The sequence below is a fragment of the Schistocerca serialis genome, chromosome 1 (assembly GCF_023864345.2).
Source record: "Schistocerca serialis cubense isolate TAMUIC-IGC-003099 chromosome 1, iqSchSeri2.2, whole genome shotgun sequence".
Lineage (NCBI taxonomy): Eukaryota > Metazoa > Arthropoda > Insecta > Orthoptera > Acrididae > Schistocerca > Schistocerca serialis.
The window spans coordinates 674,913,111-674,933,103 of NC_064638.1; the positions used below are offsets into that span (position 1 = coordinate 674,913,111).

The 19,993-nt window shown below is 37.9% G+C and overlaps 1 protein-coding gene across 1 annotated transcript in view; it reads right to left on the reverse strand.

Annotated features, from left to right (window-relative positions):
• The window catches only part of LOC126423533 (collagen alpha chain CG42342-like), a 649,892-nt gene that overhangs the window by 552,928 nt on the left and 76,971 nt on the right, over positions 1 to 19,993 (reverse strand). The window contains exons 6-7 of the mRNA XM_050087251.1: positions 13,743 to 13,811; positions 9,691 to 9,870 (exon numbers count right to left, since the gene is read on the reverse strand). Coding sequence (XP_049943208.1) covers positions 9,691 to 9,870; positions 13,743 to 13,811 — 249 coding nt within the window. The remainder of the gene's footprint in view (positions 1 to 9,690; positions 9,871 to 13,742; positions 13,812 to 19,993) is intronic.

The following is a 19,993-nucleotide window of genomic DNA, read 5'->3' on the forward strand; positions in this document are numbered from 1 at the left end:
TTCTACAAGCATACTTATTTACACATGAAGTTACTACAGTTATGCGATGTATTCGTGTTAGAACCAACCACTGTGCATTGTATATAAAGACTCATATGATGCAAACTAGTCCTAGTTCTCTAATCCCAGAAATTCAACAGAATAAAATTAGTCTGTAGTTGCAATTTTTTTGTTGTGTGTGTGTGTGTGTGTGTGTGTGTGTGTGTGTGTGTGTGTGTGTGTGTGTGTGTGTGTGTGTTAGTCTGTAGTTGCAATTTTTTTGTTGTGTGTGTGTGTGTGTGTGTGTGTGTGTGTGTGTGTGTGTGTGTGTGTTTGGAAGAGAGAACCTCTCTCACCAACTAGTTTCACCAAATTATAAATGTGTGTAGTAATTCCACATGCACTTTATTTCAGAAAGGTCTTCTACTATTCTCTACTAACATAGTGTTGAACTGTTCTGTTCAGGTCAATCCCTCAGTGATCAAGGTAGAGTAATTAATGATGATGAATATGTCAGTAGAAAACCTATTTCAACCACGTCTTGCACTACATGCAGTGAAAGAATTCCATCCCACTCTTGCGCTTTGAAGCATTTCCCAGAGGTCAATATGCAAAGACATGATGAAGAACATTTACACCACAATCTCCTCTGTGACAATAATGAAACAATGTTACCAAAAAGAGATTAAAGCAACTCACTTGGGCTCATGTGTGCTTGCCATTTTCTGGCCAGAGAAATATTCCTTTTCTTTGCACTTTTCCTTAAAAACTAATCTACTGTATGTTCAAAGTGAACAGAACAGCATAAATATTAGTTCAGTTACTTTAGAAACTTAAAACAGCTTCTTAAATCAGTAAGAACTTGTCTTCAGCATACCAGTATGTAATGACTTTTTGTGATTTCAAATCAATGAATTATTAATAACATCAGAAATATTGTACAATTGATTTCTGCAACTGCCTTTGACCACCCATTTTGTAAATTCCTATGAAGAGGAAAGAAGTTCATCTTTCCCATGTCATCTCATCAAGTAGAGGAGTGACAATAAGAATCAATGGGTTAAGTTTCAAATACACAATAAATATTATGGTATACTGATAATTTTTACTTTTGGACCATCTAACTACAACTGAATGAAACACAATTTATGTGCCATACGTTTTTCACCTTTATTCTCTGCAAGGCATCTTCAGTAGCCTGGAACATGTACATATTTTTACTATTTAGTTTACAGTTTGGGGCAATGTGCCTATAGGTTATAAACAGTTTTGGTGGTTGGTTTTGCTATGATGTAGTAATATTTTTTAAATTCTACTTAAAGGTTGTGTGGACAATTTTCTGCATCTTACGTTCCTGTTCCATTTTCTTTTCGTGTGTGTGTGTGTGTGTGTGTGTGTGTGTGTGTGTGTGTGTGTGTGTGTGTGTGTGTGTGTGTCTGTGTGTCTGCCTGACTGCCTGCGAGGAGGGGGCAGTGTAGTAGGGAGTTTGTACTCATGTGTGTTTGCTCATTTATCACATGTTTGTTTTTGAACATAATGAGAGTAAATAACCATGGCAAATACCTTATACAAATGCAAGAAAAATGAGCAAACACACAGCAGTACAGACTCCCTACTACACTTAACAAAATAAATAATAAGATAAAAATCAGCCCTCTCACAAAAGCAGCCACAAAAAATCATCTCTCTCTCTCTCTCTCTCTCTCTCTCTCTCTCTCTCTCCCTCCCCCCCCCCCCCCACCCCACCTCCCCCCCCCTTTGCCTTCTGGATGGACACACACACACACACACACACACACACACACACACACACACACACACACACACACACACAAAGAAAGAGGAGAAAAGAAAAGAAAGCTCACCAAAAACAAATACTATTTCACACAAAACACAAAAACACACACACATACACAAACAGATCACACACATCTCAAAGATTACACATGAAAGTTGGCACTAACATTCAATCTTTGGCAATAACATCCAACAGTTGGCAACACAAACCAAAACATCACATCAAAACAAATGTTCAGTTCCTAGTGCTATGAAATGTGGAAAACAAAAAGACCAAGTGGCAATTATAAAAAAAAGGAACAGCACCAAAAGAAAGTAGAATTTAAAACATTTTACTGCATCATAGCAAAAACCAACCACCAGAACTGTTTATAACCTATAGGTAAATTGCCCTAAACTGTAAACTACATAGTAAAAATATGTACATATTCCAGGTGACTGAAGATGCCTTGCAGAGAATAAAGGTGAAACATGTATGGCACAAAAATTGTGTTTCATTCAGATATCGTTAGATGGTCCAAAAGATAAAATTATCAAAGTACCATAATATTTATAGTGTATTTGGCTCATATGTTACAGTAGCCAATTTTTTATGACAATGCTCCCTATGTTGAATGTGCAAAGAATGCATATTTCTAATACTGAATGGAAGAGATTTTATTAGGGCTACATTCTCTACCTCACCTTGTTCCGTGACAACATCACAGACCTGACACATTTTAACAACTGATTCTTCTTTCATATTCTCAAACGAGCACACTGCATTTACAGAGAACCCTTGCTCTACATTCGTGTTGCTGTAGAAGAGACAGATTATCATTTTAACTGAGTGCAAGAAGTTTGCAAATTTGTAATCCAGAATGCTCTCTGGAAATGATAAAACTGGTTTGGTGGATAAATGCACATTCACAATGCATACATTACTTGTGAGCAAGTTATAAGTTCACAGAACTCATGCATAAGAATTTTGAAGTTAATTCTTTACCACAAGTATTGGAAGAAGTTTATTCAGCTGCTACTGTCTCAAAAGGAAATTATTTTCAAAAATGTCATTAAGACTACTTGTAGCTGTTGACCAACATTTAAGTCAGAGTTCAGAGAAATGTTCTAGGGATGAGTTTTTGAAGCAGTATATTTCATTCTTCCTTGAAACTAAGACATTTGGCTATCTTAGTGCTATTAACCATCTTCACTTCACTACAAATATCTAATTTCAAAGAAACAATCTTTTCTGGGAGTGAATTACTGTCATTTTTAATGTCCTAATGTTCTACCAATGCAGCATTACTCAACATTTCATGCTTCATTACTCATTTCATCAAGTTTTGCTAATCATAGGTAAGGATGTGTGTAGAAATGGAACTAATGTAACATAGAATGGGAAATTTTGGAGAAAGGATTGCACACCAGCAGCCAAGAAAATAAAAAATATGAATTTTGCCTGCAACAACGAACCATTGGCATACTTCACAACTGCTCTGTAGCTCTTGTGGATAGGTTCACATTTGTCCTTTTCATGCCCTTGATGAATTTCTTGATATATGGAGTAATTGCCATAGCCCTTCAGGCAATATTTGAATTGTCTAGTCACCTAATAGAACAAACCAATACAGGAAACACATCACAATCCATATCTTTTTCGAGTATACGACAGTCCCCAGTGAGTAGTAGAAATGCCATCCTCGATAGCAATGGGGGAAGGGCAGTGGGTTGGGGGCAGCAAGCTGCATCATAATAGACAGTGCAGGCACTACACCTGCATGCACTGGTTTGCACAGTATGGCATTACATCACTTCGTTACAGTTATGGTATACATCAATATTGTATTGTTAGATCTCCTGTGTTGACAGCAGCCAGAAACAAAACATTAGTGGGCCAAATTCAATAGACTTCCATCAACATCTGCCAACCCAGAACTATGGAGCCATGACTCAGGGCACTGTGAACAAATACCAGTTACAGGTTATTTTTAAAAAAAATTAAAATACTTCGATTTTATGTGAATGATGAATTCACGACTTTGTCTCAAATTCTCACACACAACACTCTGTCACACACAAAATCATGCAAAGGTAAACGAAACTGGAGCCCAAGAACCAATGGACAACACTGTAGATTCTCAAGGTTGTCAAGCACGTTGGATGCAGCAACAATCAACCAACAACAAACAGCTAACAGCCAGTTGTTTCTGAAGCAGAATCTCGGAGTGATTTGTAAGAAAATAACTATGTAGATTTGATTTCTTCCATAAGCAGTTAAATTCCTCCTAGTCTCTGAGAATTTCCTGACTCTTTCACTTTTCCCTAAGATTTTCTGATTTTTTCAATAAATTCATGTTCTCTGAGAATTCCCATTTTTCTAGTCTTCTAGACAAGTAGCCACCCTCGATAAGAAAATATAATCTAATTTAACTCTTATTTCATTTCTTCTATGATATCAAAACAGTCTGAGAAAATGTCATACAACAGCAGTGTCATCATCATCACCACCACCACTGTGACCACCAGCCATTTGCTGAATAAAGGACTCCTCCACATATCTATAAATACAATGAAATACATAAATGAAATAGGTATGACAACCTTCAGCCCTATGCATCACATACCTGGAAGAATTTTGTGGAAAATGAGCACATGGTCCATTGTACTACAACCACGGCTAAAGCCAGTCTGTTTGTCTGCCCCCCCCCCCCCCCCCCCAAAAAAATCCCTTCTTCTCTCTCTTTTTTTTTTTTTTTTTTAACTAAGTTTAGCAAATATCTTGCACCTTTTGTTTTTCGTTCTTTTAATGCCTTTACATGTGTCTTCTGACATTACTTCCAGAATAAAATTAGTTTCACTATATAATTATCTACGTTTCTTACCATGTCTTGAACTACAATATAATTTAGTTTAGCCATTTATATGGTCCATGTATTGATGTACTGCAACTGTGACCTCTCTGTAAGATGTGTAACAAGTCAGTTTTATAATTATTATACACTTTCTCAGTGAAAAATATGGCATTACCTTTAGTTGCTTTTTCTTTCTCATAAATTGATTTATACTTAACTATGCTCAATCTCTCTCTGACCACACATGCGCGCGCACACACACACACACACACACACACACACACACACGCACACACACACACACACACACACACACACACAATATTATTTCACAATAATACGTTCTTCTATGGAGTAGAATGAGGTATCAATCAGATATGATTTTAGATGACAGTTAATTCTGTTATCTATTAAAATCTTTACACCTCTAGGTATATGGTAAAAAAATTTATGGCTGAATGTCTCACTCCTTTCTATGCCACACTGAGAATGAGTGATGTATAGCATAAGTCATTTCCCCTTCATTACAAATGTTATGTTACTTTTGTTTTTGGTCTGAGAGTCTTGTAAGACATGATATCCATCCAACATATATTCCAGTTTTGTTTTCTTCAATCTCCTATGATTTTAAATCTTTCTCACATTCTCATAGGAGAATTCAAGAACAGTTTTGTTTCAATCATTCTGTTATCATTCACTAGAAACTCTCACCTATTTAACAATTTCCTCTTCCACTGGCATATTATTTTATTTTGTTTGCTTCATATCTGCAACATCATTTGCTATTTGTATAAGTATCTTTACTAAATAACTGTCCCATTTGTTTATATCTGTATAACATTTGTTTTTTCTGCACCTGATGCTTACTTTAATATTTCAATTCTTAAATAAGTATTCCTTATCTAAATTTATGACAGCCTGCATGATGAGAGTTTCCTTGCACCTATTTTTAGTGTGCATCTTATGAATCTTTGATTCCTTACAATTTGACACTGGTGTAGGATCATCATATCCTGTATACTGACTCATTTTTGACAGCCTACAGTCTTACCTAGTCCTTAGTTTGGCATGCATATAGGATTCTTCACGTAAAATCCACATATGGCCCCACAATTTAATTATTGCCAGGTCTAAACAAGAAAACTGTAATGCTGACATACTCTGTAAACTTCCATAGGCTTTGCTTATGTTGTCCAAAATACCTACAATTTTTTGGAATTACTGACATCCTTCTCACATGGATAGATTTATATCTCCATAACAGAAATCACAGGATCACTTTAATGAATGGTAGAACAGAAGAACCTAAAATATGATGCCCTATATGATTTAGTTTCTGGTCTATTCCTCTTCTTAATCACTTTAATGGACTATTCAAAAGCTGTAATGTTTGTCAATAATATTAACATAATAAACATATACCCAAACTCAGTTAAAACAGACACAGCTGAGAAGGTGGCTGAACATGCCAGCATCTAGTTTGTACAAAATAATTAAAGTCTTCATCTCACAATGAGTAATACTATGGATACGCAAATTACTACAAATGACATTAGGTGACAGAAAGTACATTACCTCCAATTAAACATACCACTGGCACATACATTTCTAAAAGTACATTAATGGTCACACAATAAACTAAACATTGTATTAGCTGCTGATAAATCTTCCAGGTTTTATGTTTGTGGTCCACCAAACATTTCTGTTCCCAATGACAGCTCTGGATGAAACATCAGGTATGAAAAAGTTTCACAGACCACAACCATATAATGCAGATGATTACCAGCTAACACATCTGGTCACAAAAGCCTTCACTGTAAAAATATTAAGCATAAAATCCTAATCCAGCAGGATAAAGAGTTAAAATAAAGTCAAAACATAGAAAAACTAACAAAGAGCCCCAGTTTGGCATTTTTCATGCTTAGAGGTATCTCTCATGGGTTGACTTGAAGACTAGAGTGTTTGTCTATTTCACTCACTTTCAGTATCTCTTATGTTACAGAATTATCTTCTGTGGCATCCAGCTAAGTACAGAAAGCATTCATCCAGTACAAGAGTAAATACTGTGTAAGTAACACAAATCCACTTCTTAAGACCTCTTCAGAGATCGTTGAAGATCTTTGATATTTTACACTCACTCCCTTAATGACATTCATTGGTAATAACAGACATCAGTTTGAGCTAAAACGTGATTTACTCAACCACAACACAAAACACAAAAATACTATCCATTTAGACCTTTTCCAGGTTCAGAATGAGTTTCTGTGTTGTATTTCAAAAGTATCCAACAACCTCCCAACTGGTATACAGCAAGAAATTGTGAATACCTATAAACTGAAACAAAATTAAAAACTTACTTAATTAGAAATGCTCTCAACCGATTATATTATTTCCATATTGAATGCAAAGATTCCTGTTGGCTGCATGTGAGTGGCAAAGTTCATGCAAACCGGTTTTTGTTAATATGGGGCAAAGATGACTATAGTTAGTGATAAATATCAATGTGGTCATAAAAATGTTGAACTGCCTATGGGAAATAAGGAGGAGACAGTAGCTCTTTTTCATGACTGAATGAATGAATCTGGGAATGAATAAAAATAGTAGCATTCCACTTCATTATTCTGTGTTAAATATAGACCAAGTAAGCACAAATACTTCATAGGGGTTTAACAACAGTACCATATAAATATGGTATTTGACTGCTGTTAAACTTTGTTAACCTACACCTTAACTCATTTCACATCCCTTACAATTCTCCTCCATGATTGGATTGACACAACATGAAAAGTGGCTGAATGAGATAAACTTTCTTGATTAATGGATTGTAGCTATGTATTATTGTGCTACCTGAAATACAAATTATGTTGCTACACTTCATGTAAACCCTCAGTCTATCACCTATTTTACTCAATGCACATGGTCATAAAATAATGGCTATGGATTTTCAGTGCACAACAGAAAAATTACACTTAAGGTTTTTAAGTATTTCCAGTGATGGACAGTTATAATATCATCTGTAAGATGGTCACATATTTCAAGAACATTAACTGTTATCATCTCGAGAAGCATATGCAGCAATACAGCACTCCTTGATTGATAAAATGGCACTTTTGTCATATATGTATATATTGCTTCATCAGGAAAGAGGGAAGGAGAGGGAAAGACGAAAGGATGTGGGTTTTAAGGGAGACGGTAAGGAGTCATTCCAATCCCGGGAGCAGAAAGACTTACCTTAGGGGGAAAAAAGGACAGGTATACACTCGCACACACACACATATCCATCTGCACATACACAGACACAAGCAGACATTTGTAAAGGCAAAGAGTTTGGGCAGAGATGTCAGTCGAGGCAGAAGTACAGAGGCAAAGATGATGTTGAAAGGCAGGCGAGGTATGAGCGGTGGCAAATTGAAATTAGAAATTAGCAGAGATTGATTGGATAACGAGAAGAGAGGATATACTGAAGGGCAAGTTCCCATCTCCGGAGTTCTGACAGGTTGGTGTTAGTGGGAAGTATCCAGATAACCCAGACGGTGCAACACTGTGCCAAGATGTGCTGGCCGTGCACCAAAGCATGTTTAGCCACAGGGTGATCCTCATTGCCAACAAACACTGTCTGCCTGTGTCCATTCATGTGAATGGACAGTTTGTTGCTGGTCATTCCGACATAGAAAGCTTCACAGTGTAGGCAGGTCAGTTGGTAAATCACATGGGTGCTTTCACATGTGGCTCTGCCTTTGATCGTGTACACCTTCCGGGTTACAGTGCTGGAGTAGGTGGTGGTGGGAGGGTGCATGGGACAGGTTTTACACCAGGGGCAGTTACAAGGGTAGAAGCCAGAGGGTAGGGAAGGTGGTTTGGGGATTTCATAGGGATGAACTAAGAGGTTACGAAGGTTAGGTGGACGGCGGAAAGACACTCTTGGTGGAGTGGGGAGAATTTCATGAAAGATTGATCTCATTTCAGGGTAGGATTTGAGGAAGTCATATCCCTGCTGGAGAGCCACATTCAGAGTCTGATCCAGTCCCGGAAAGTATCCTGTCACAAGTGGGGCACTTTTGGGGTTCTTCTGTGGGAGGTTCTGGGTTAGAGGAGATGAGGAAGTGGCTCTGGTTATTTGCTTCTGTACCAGGTCGGGAGGGTAGTTGCGGGATGCGAAAGCTGTTTTCAGGTTGTTGGTGTAATGGTTCAGGGATTCTGGACTGGAGCAGATTCATTTGCCACGAAGACCTAGGCTGTAGGGAAGGGACCGTTTGATGTGGAATGGGTGGCAGCTGTCATAATGGAGGTACTGTTGCTTGTTGGTGGGTTTGATGTGGACAGACGTGTGAAGCTGGCCATTGAACAGGTGGAGGTCAACATCAAGGAAAGTGGCATGGGATTTGGAGTAGGACCAGGTGAATCTGATGGAACCAAAGGAGTTGAGGTTGGAGAGGAAATTCTGGAGTTGTTCTTCACTGTGAGTCCAGATCATGAAGATGTCATCAATAAATCTGTACCAAACTTTGGGTTGGCAGGCCTGGGTAACAAAGAAGGCTTCCTCTAAGCGACCCATCAATAGGTTGGCGTTCGAGGGGGCCATCCTGGTACCCATGGCTGTTCCCTTTAATTGTTGGTATATATATATATATATATATATACCCTCTCCCTTAAAACCCACATCCTTTTGTCTTTACATCTCCTTCCCTCTTTCCTGATGAGGCAACAGTTTGTTGCAAAAGCTTGAATTTTGTGTGTATGTATGTGTCTGTTTGTGTTTCTATCGACCTGCCAGCACTTTCGTATGGTAAGTCAGAGAGTGGAGAGAGAGAGAGAGAGAGAGAGAGAGAGAGAGAGAGACAGACAGACAGACAGACAGTTAAATGCAATAATGGTAATTGTGGCATGCCATCTGCAACGAAGAATGTGCAAATTCCACAATTCTGTTTGGTAAAATGTCACTCAGTTTTCTGCATCAAATAAAAGTCAGTATTGTCATAGTCATTAATGGTAAAAATTATACAGCAATATGAGATACAAATATTAAATTTGTATATGAAATACGACAGTTCTTTGCAGTGGAAAATGCTGTATAACTTACTGGAGGACCAGGTACACCTGGACTGCCTGCAGTTCCAGGTGGTCCAGCAACACCAGGTGGCCCCCTCTCCCCTGGTGGCCCTGGTTCTCCTGGAATTCCTTGTCGCCCGTCGTGACCTGGAAGACCTTCTGGGCCTTGAGGTCCTGGTGGGCCTGGTGGTCCAGGTTCACCTGGTTCACCCTGTGTATCAAGCACAAAGACATTCACTACTGTTCCAGTTTACATATCTATTCATAACAAAATATAATAAATATTATAGTATCAACTGCTCAATAAAATAAATTTTCTTAATATCATACCTACATATGTTTGTCTGCATGGCCATCTTCTGTAGCATCTTTTAAGATCGATTATTATTGGTTTTGCCATCGTAAGCTTACTACAATTAACTCAAGAGAATTTTACACCAGACAAATTTATTAAACAAATTAATGTGACCACCCACTCATGTTCAGTGTCAATGTGCATTAACCACTCAAAGGCAGCAGTTGGTAGCATTAGCAGTGGAGGGTACATAAAGCATGTCAGGGGTACACGGAAAACAGTGCAGTCATTGTCATCATGTGGAAACAGAATGATTTATCTGATGTCCAAAAGGACATGATAACTGGCTTTCAAGCCAATGGCAGAAGCATTTCAGGAACAGCTAAGTTTGTAAGCTGTTTGCTTGCCTTCATGTTAAAGTATACCAAGCACAGCAAAGCAGCGCAATCCAAAACTGGCACTGAGGAAACTGTGGTGCACCACTGGCCGTAGATGACAAAAGTGAATGATGGCTGCAGAGATGTGTACAGGTGAACAGATGTGCAACTGTTGAGTTACTGACCTCCCAGGTGAACCAAGGGGTAGCAAGAATGACTCCTCAATGAACACTCAGCGAACGTTGCTGCATTTGAGCCTCCATAGTAGGTACCTGGTTCATGCAGCCATGCTGACTGCTGTTAATCAGCAATGAAGGCTGGAATTTGCACACCAGTACTGCACTGAGTGGCGACATGTGGCCTTTTCAGATGGAACCCATTTTATGCTCCACTGGTCAGATGGCTGTTGGCATGTACGGCGTGAAGTGTCTGAAAGCAAACACCCTGCAAGCACTGTCAGTATGGTCCAGGTAGGAAGAGGGAGCGTTATCACCTGGGGCATGTTTTTCTGTCATTCTGTGGGTGATATTATCATTCTGGAAGGCACAATGGATCAAACAAGTGTGCATCTATACTTGGGGACCATGTCCACCCCCACATGTAGTTTATATTTCCTCTACATGATGGCATCAACCAGTAAGACAATGCAACATGTCACACAGCTCACAGTGTACGTGTGTGGTTCGAAAAGCACCAGAATGACTCCTCAACATGATAGCATCTAACAGAAGGACAATACAAGAAGTTACACAGCACACAGTGTATGCCCCTGCTTTGAAGAGCACCAGGATGAGTTTGCCATACCCCCCGGGCCACCAAACTCCCTGGATTTAAACCAGATTGACAATCTGTGGGACCATCTTGATCAGGCTGTTTGTGCCACTGATCCTCAACTGAGAAACCTAGTGTAGCTGGCCATGGCACTGCAGCTGGCATGGCTTTATATCCCTGTCAGTACTTCTCACAACCTCAGTGACTCTTTTCCTGCACGTCTCACAGCAGTCCACACTGCAAATGTGGTTATTCAGGTTTTTGACAGATGTTCACATTAATGTAAGTAGACAGTATAAAAGTGAAATGTGTCTTGTGTAAAACTGCATTTAATTAATTGCAGTACACTTAATACAGCAAAATCAGTAATAACTGATCATACCTAATTGTATGATGAAGTAATTTTGTGCATTTTAAATATATTTGGTTTATTACCACATCCATTTCTAAGTTCTAGAATATAAGAGTATACTGAAGCATGCTGCAGACTCTGTCCTTTAAATATCTTATGCAAATAATCTTATCAAAAGCAAATGGAATGCAACAAATTAGTTTCTTCAGGAACATGTTTCAAAAACATGGTTAGCAACTATCATATGAAGTACAAATCCTGATTTCACTTGTAAACCTCAATTAAAAGAGCAATGGTTCTTTCATTTAAAGACATGTTTTAAAAAACTTTCACTTCTTTTGTTATTTTCTTTCTGCTGGTTTGATGTTGTAAACTCCTGTTTTCAGCTAATATTTTCATTTTTGCATGTATATTGTATTTAATGTCCTCCAAAATGTTTAGATTGTATCATCCAGTTTTTGTCAATGTGTACTATATTTTCTCTCTAATGCTTCTTCCACTTCCAAGTTTCTAGCTAGTTTAGTGTCTATTCACTAATATGTCTCTTCTTCTTCTAAGGACATTTCATGGATTCTTTGCCCTGCACACACACACACACACACACACACACACACACACACACACACACACACACAGAGAGAGAGAGAGAGAGAGAGAGAGAGAGAGAGAGAGGTAAGATGCTGCTGCTGCTACACTACAGGACTTACAATCCAACAAGTCACAAAATTTGTTTAGAATTATGCACTGAACAAAAAACAACAAATGCATGGATTTTTTAAATTTTCTTTTCAAAATTTCTTACAATCAAATTTAAATCAATAAGCAAAGGTATATATGAGATATAATTAATCATCACACACAACAGCATGCATTATCAGTCAACTACAATATTTTCAAGGGCAAAACCATATTATCTGAACATAAATAATTTTAACTTAAACATTTCTTTGTGGCTTCCCCGTACCATGCAGGATTCATGCATCATACCTAAAGCTTTGCCAGTGCTCTTACCTTGAGTTTAATTATTTGTTGTGCAGAAATGTTATGGCCAAGTTCCTGCAGACCCTAAAAATGTTACATGATTAACCACAGCTACAACATGCTAACAACAGAAGCATTAAGATAACAACGCTCCACACTCTACACTACAAAGAAGATTAATCTCTACACCAACTATTTAACAAGCTCCTACTCAATTTACAAGAGATTTTGCATGTTATTCAATAGCATCAAAGTTTAATAATGTGGAATTCAATTTGTCTGATTCTGAAGCAATAAAGCTTTTGTAGCAAATCTTTTTGCTGGTTTTGTGCTTCATAAAATTATGGAAGAATATTAAAATATATGTAGATGAAACAAATATCATACTTCCTTCATTTTTTCTTCAATTTGCTTCAAAGAGATCAGTCAAATGAATTATCAGTATTATTTCAAATGTTCAAATACTGCAGTGACAACAGTAACCCAAAACAATCACTTCATTGTGTCACAGTTTCATTTCATTGATCTGGTTACACAATGAAAATGTACAAATTATCTTTTTTTAATGGAGAAGTTCATTTAACAGTTGTAAAGAGACACATTCACTTACTGAAAGCTGTATACAAAGTTTACTGATGTCTCTGTCAGCTTTTATGACCACTTTTGGCTGCTAGTAAGTTTTCATCAGCTCATTTCTGCACACGATATGCTTGAACAGGTCAGTCTGTGTCTGTTAACTGGTGTTATCATTGTCTTGTGCAGATTGTTGCATGATAGGATGCAGACAATAGTTTGCAAATACAGATTACAAGATAAACTAGTATGGAAATGGGTAAGCGTGATCTTTAGATGGCTAATTATCGGCTTACAGCAGTCATAAAAAGCAATATCTGTGATCAAATCGGTCACTAAATTTAGTAAGCGACAGAGGTACTTCTTGGCAATAAACTACTCCAATTTACAAGCGGTGACCAAGTAAATTACAAGTGGACAAAGGGTACAAAATGGTGTATGTTCTGTAATAAATAACTTTGATGCTGAAAGAATGGCTCAAGCTGTTGTAAATTGCATGGACATTTGTTAACAATTACACAACAAAATTAAAACACTAGGAAACCTGAAACAAAATAGTAGCTAATGCAACACACAACACTTTCTACCAAATCTTCACTGCAAATAAAATGCAGTGCTGAAGACGTTAGAGCATTCTACAGCACTAGGGCCTGTTACTGTACCACAAAAGCTTGTTACACCAGTTACCAAACACCTACAAAGCACAAACTATTTGTACTGCATGTACACCTCACCTTCACTGCAACTATCTCAGCGTAGCCTAAGGTACCACCACGAAGAGTGGTGACAGAACGCTTTAGTCCCTGTGAACATAGAGTTTCCTCAAGTATTCATGAAAAGATGTGGAACTACCATTTTAACAAGTATTATTGAAAACACTGGGCAAAAGTGACCCTGCAAGGCCTGAATATAGTCAACATTTATGTGACACATGTAATAAAACTGTTCTATTTGAGCATATTTGTTTATTTATCTAGTTACTCTACTTAATTTCTCCTCATAGTCTACTGTCACTACATTTCTTTCAGATTACAATTATGATTTTTAACAATATCCTCTACTGTGCACCTCTTCACTGCACATGTACCTCTCATAGTAAAAACCTTCATAATTTAAGTCAATTCTGTTTCTGTTATAACAGAAGAATGTGCTTAAATCCTCCAAGTTTCTTCAAAAAGAAGACACTATACTGTGTCTCTAGATATGTTCCACAGTTTCTCAGACTGTTAGTAATTTACGTTGTACAACTTTTGAATAAATTTCTTTACATGTGAAATATCATCAGTGAACAGACTATACGTTCAGATGACTTAGAAAATAGAATCAACTAATGTAATTCTTCTGGCTTGCCTGGCGATATATTGACATGTTGAATAATTGAGTCTTCTGCCGGTTGTTCGTGTCATTCTTGTATGATATTTTAATGTGACTCACTGTCTTCTTCAGGTGCATACTGAGGCTGGCCCAAGGGAGAATTGGGTCCTGGATGATGCTCTGTTTTTCGTCTCTGCCACATCGGATGCTGTTTTTCGTCTCTGCCACATCGGATGCTCTGTCCGCAGAGTCCACCCACCAGGGACCACATTTAGTTGTCCACTCTTGCCACTGGTGCTCTGACTGCCATCTGAACCTGGCCTGGATGTCCTCTGTTGTCGTGCCCATAATTGCATGCTCCACTTTTGGTCTGCAGAGCATTAGGTACTCCGTCTGTGGTGCACGCTTGCCAGGGTTGGTTTTCTTCCCACTAGTACTCCAACCATTATCCACACCTGGCTTGGCAGTCATCTGGTGTTGTGCCGATCATCTGAGGCTCTGTTTCTCATCTTTGCCACATCAGGCATTCTATACACTGATTGCTGCTGCCTTGGCCGTCTTATGGTTGTCTTGCACATTGTGTGTGAAGTCCTCACCTGTTGCGGCAGGTCTCCAGTGATGTAATTCTCATAAGGTGCTCCAAGTGTTCCGTCTGCCCCACAAAACAAGCAAATACCTTAAACTGGCAGCTTACCCAAACATTTACAAAATCTCAGCATTTCCTCCTTACCAACAATGCAGCTGCCAGTTTGTCTTCAGTAACATATCTCTTATTTATTAACTCCATTTAGAGAAAGCTTTTTCTTCATATTTTTATGGATACAACAGCTATGCTCTGACATGTTTTAAGTGAAAGATAAACCACCAGCTCCAGTTTGTTCACATTCTTCCAATCTTTGATGTCAATCATGGAATATCTGAATTTCATCCCTGACAATGGATACATTCTCTATGACACCTCTGAATTTGCACCCACTTTCATTGATGCAAAAGTACGTAAATAATGATGAAGTAACATGCATAATCTGTGTTTAAATTCATAAAAGCAGAAGCACTGAGACTTAAAAATTGGAATACACAGATATTTAAGGCACTGTAGTGGTTTCACTTACAGTTATCATCTCCAAAATCACTGTAAATTTTGAAACTTCAAATCACTATCCACAATGTTCCAAACTCAATGAACATGTCCCATTACATCAGTGAAAAAGGTTATTTTACTTCTTAAAGTACACAGTTCTGTCTGTAGATGGGGGAGAAAAACATACTTCAGGTCATGGTCCAGTTTCTGCCCCCACAGATCTCTGTTCACTACAAAAATCATTGCATCAGTCAGAAATGGCAAAAAATGAACAAGGTCCAATTTTTACTCAAGTGTCAAAATAAGAATCCACACATCAAATTCATGGATTTGGGCAGATTTTCTGTTTCAGTTTTGAAATGTTGGTATCGCTCTCACTAGTTATTTGGCAACCAGCTATAAACTAAATCATTTAATTGATGTTTCAAATAAATATTTTTCCTTCACATAATGTTACTCCAGGATGAGAGGGCTTCAAATGCTCCAAAAGATGAACTTCTAGCTTTTATCTTTACACTCAAACATTTGTGTGCAAGAAGTCAACATACTAGCATACTACCTGCATTGTCATCATGTGTGAACATGTTTTACATAGTTCTTCAAGTTTTCCTGGAAATCCATTGACATATTAAGGTGTTGGGTATTCTGTCAGGTGTCAGCACTGTTCTTGCACAATACTCTGACAATGTGACTTTTTATCTTCATCAGGTGCTACCTGAGACTGCTCACTGAGTGGAACATGTCCTGTATTAATACCTATGGTCTTCCTCCTCCATGGGTGGTTCCAGGTGTTATGTTTGCAGTTCACTCCCATTAAATGCATCCTTAGGTGTTCCCTCTTTGGTATGGTGTGCCACAGAAATCTCTGGTGTTTCATCTTTGGTCCAGTGCACCTGTCTGCATACTGGCATTCCATTTTCAGTCCAATCCATTCTATGTGTTCCTCCATGGCCTGCTCACACTAAAAGCATCCTGCAATGTTCAATCATTGGTCTGATGTATCTGAAGGGGTTCATTCACCGCATCCACAGTCTGAGTTGTTCTTTTTGTAGGATTCTGTTGCTGCCCCATTGGATTTTCAGCAGCTCCAGTGCCGGATCTCAGGCTCTACTATGTACCCAGAGTCACAATTCATGAGGTTTTCTGTCACCTTTATCTCTATAGACTGACTCTCTTATAACACTATCCCAGTTCCTTGGTCTGTGCCAGAACCTCCGTTTAACCATAGTTAATGGAATGATCATTGATTTTGTTGCCTGCTTTAGCCGGGTGTGCCTCTGATATTCTTTGCATGTGATGTCCATTGCCCTTGTTTTTCGGTCAATATATGTCATGGCACATTGGCAAGGTGTGATATACATTCCTGGTTCTTGTAGTTCCAGGTCATCTTTCACATTTACCAGTAGTCCTACCTTTTGGTAGGTAGACAGAACACACATTTTATATTAAGCTTCCCAAGAATCCTCTTGATTTTGTTGGAAATAGATCCCGCATCGGGCAGTACACCGCAATCGTTGCTTCATCTAGCTCTTTTTCTAGATCGAAAGGTGGAGTGGCTGGTTGAAAGGCCTTCTGAATCTGTTTGTCAGTGTATGCATTTTTGACAAACTCTGATCGTATATGCTCTATTTCTGCTGTCAAACTATCTAGGTGTGACAAGGTGTGTGTGCTCTGTGGACCTCTGTCTTCTGACCTCCATTCATCTGAGCAGGATGGTGACAGCTGCTGGCTTGTAGTATAAATCAGTGTGCGTGGGTTTGTGATATACACCGCAGCCAAATGACCCACCTACTTTCCGCTTGACAAGTATATCCATAAATGACACCTAGGCATCCTTCTCCAGTTCCATGGCGAACTAAATATTTGAGTAGCTTGAGTTAAGATGTTCCAGAAACTCACGGACTCATCATACTCTAAGGCCACATCACTAATACATCACATACATACCAGAAGAAGCATGTGGGTTTGTATCTAGCTATTTCTAATGCCTTCTCTTCAAATCTCTGCATTAACATATTGACAACCACTCGAAACAAAGGGCTGCCCATGGCTACACCTTCTGTTTGCTCATTATATTGGCCATCATACAGAAAATAAGTTGAGATCAGCATATTCCTGAACAGATCCAAAAAAGCTCATCAAATCTCTTGGCAATCAGGTCCAGTGAGACTTCCTGTAGCACCCAGAGATACCACATCAAAGCTGACCATTACATCAGATTCTGTGATGTGTAATTGCTTTAGATGCTGCAAGAAGTCCTCCAAAACATCTCACAATGTCATGTTTTAATATAATAGAGGGAAACATTCCACGTGGGAAAAATTTATCAAAAAATAAAGATGATGTGACTTACCAAACGAAAGTGCTGGCAGGTCGAAAGACACACAAACAAACACAAACATACACACAAAATTCAAACTTTCGCAACAAACTGTTGCCTCATCAGGAAAGAGGGAAGGAGTTTGTTGCGAAAGCTTGAATTTTGTGTGTATGTTTGTGTTTGTTTGTGTGTCTTTCGACCTGCCAGCGCTTTCGTTTGGTAAGTCACATCATCTTTGTTTTTTGATAAATGTCATGTTTTATGTAGATATAATAACTAACTCATATCATGCAATACAATGCTCAACCATAGTTCATCAATTTTGCAGTCTCTTTGAAGACACTTTGCTTGCTTATTCTGTATATATCTGAATCATCTTTCTTCTGACCACGTACTTCTCTGTGGACATCACTCATCAAAGCTTCACTTTCAGAAAAGTATTTATACAATGACTGAACTGTGCACCTGAACAACATTTTAACTAACAAAAAACAAATTTTACAGGAGAACAAAATAACTGTTTTGATGCTGCCAAGTTGGGCTTTCTTGACACAACTCAGAACATAGGAGGTAAAATCCCATTCTGTATATTTTTCTAACAGCTGTTACAAAATTGGTATGTTAATATATTCATTTTCCAGAAAAAATACCTATCTGTGTAGTAACTGTGTTGTACTGCTGAGTCACTCTGGTTTTTCAATGTTATTCATTACAGAAATAGAAAGATTATTCTGCAAAAATACTATAGAACCGGTCAAAACTCATACGCTGTAATATTTATTATAATGCAAATCTCTCTAGGCAGCAACAGAAAATACTGAAAAATTCAGCATCATTGCTTTTGTAATTACACTAAACATGTTTTTTCAGCATTACATTGCCATCTCTCAATCAATGGGTCTTTGAAAAATTAGTGTTCAAATTCTCTATTCGTTTGGTAATTACTGGAAAAATTCAGTTTTTCAGTTCAGTACATACTGAAACACTGATTTATTGATTGACTGATATATTTATTCATCTGTACAATAAAATAAACTATACAGATGTTGTCAATTGTTGGTACAATATTTCTTACTAAATAAACAAAAATAGATTCTTACAACTTTTACAGTTCTTATAAATAATTAGCCTTACAATATCTATAATTATGTCATATACTGTTGCATAATATATGGTGTATTCATAATTATAAAGTGGCTATATATAGTTATTTTAATTATACCCTGGAAGATTTATTCACATGGGACAGTCAGAATTTTGTAGCTTTTTGAGTAAATCAATTCAATGGGTTCTATTGCTGCTATTTGTTACAATCCTTACAATATTTTCTATATGCTAAAGCCAGCCTGCCTGTTCTCAGCACTTGTACCCCAAAACATGATTCCATAATTGAGGACTGAATGTATGTATCCAAAAAGGTCACTAAGAGGCATGAAACACTGCACACTGGTGCAAGGATTCATAGAACATTAAATGCTGTGGATAGTCTCTTGGCCAAAGCCCTTACATGTTCTGTTGATTTCAACTGGCAGTCAACATTCAGCTCAAGGATTTGGTATATGTTACACATTCTAAAGCATCTTCATTAATTTTTAATGTAGCACCATCGAGTTCCCCCCCCCCCCCCCCCCCCCCCAACAGAAGTACGTAAATTAGTTTCCTTTATGTTTAAAGTTACTTTATTTTGTCAATGACCAGTCGTGGATGTACTTGAGGGCTGTACTCACCTTTTGTGTCAACTGTGTTGGATTTTTATGTGTGATCACATTGTTACTTTCATTGGCACACAGTAATTTTCTTGACATCTGGCACTCCATGGGAAATCATTAATGTAGATAAGAAAAAGGATTGGTCTGACACACTCCCCTGCGGGATGCTTACATTAAAATGTTTTGAATATGTGAGATATCAACTTGTAGACTTAAACCTCACCTTACTCCTAGTAAATCTAATATACACTATAAAATTCTGTGGTCATCTGTGCCAAATGACTTTGATAAATCTAAGAAAATTACATTTGCATGTTCACTTTTGTCCAGCAGCTCTCAAATGAGTTTTGAAAACTGTGAAATAGCAGATTTTGTACCTCTTTTGGGCCTGAGACCATGCTGTTCATTAATCTTTTTTTCATTAGTGTTTCATTCATTTTGGAAATGATGGGCAAGGAAGAGATTGATCTGTAGTATTCTACATTTTCTGCATCACTATTTTTACATATGGGTATTACTTTTGCTTGTTTAGGTGCTTGGGGAAACAGCCAGATCTGAATA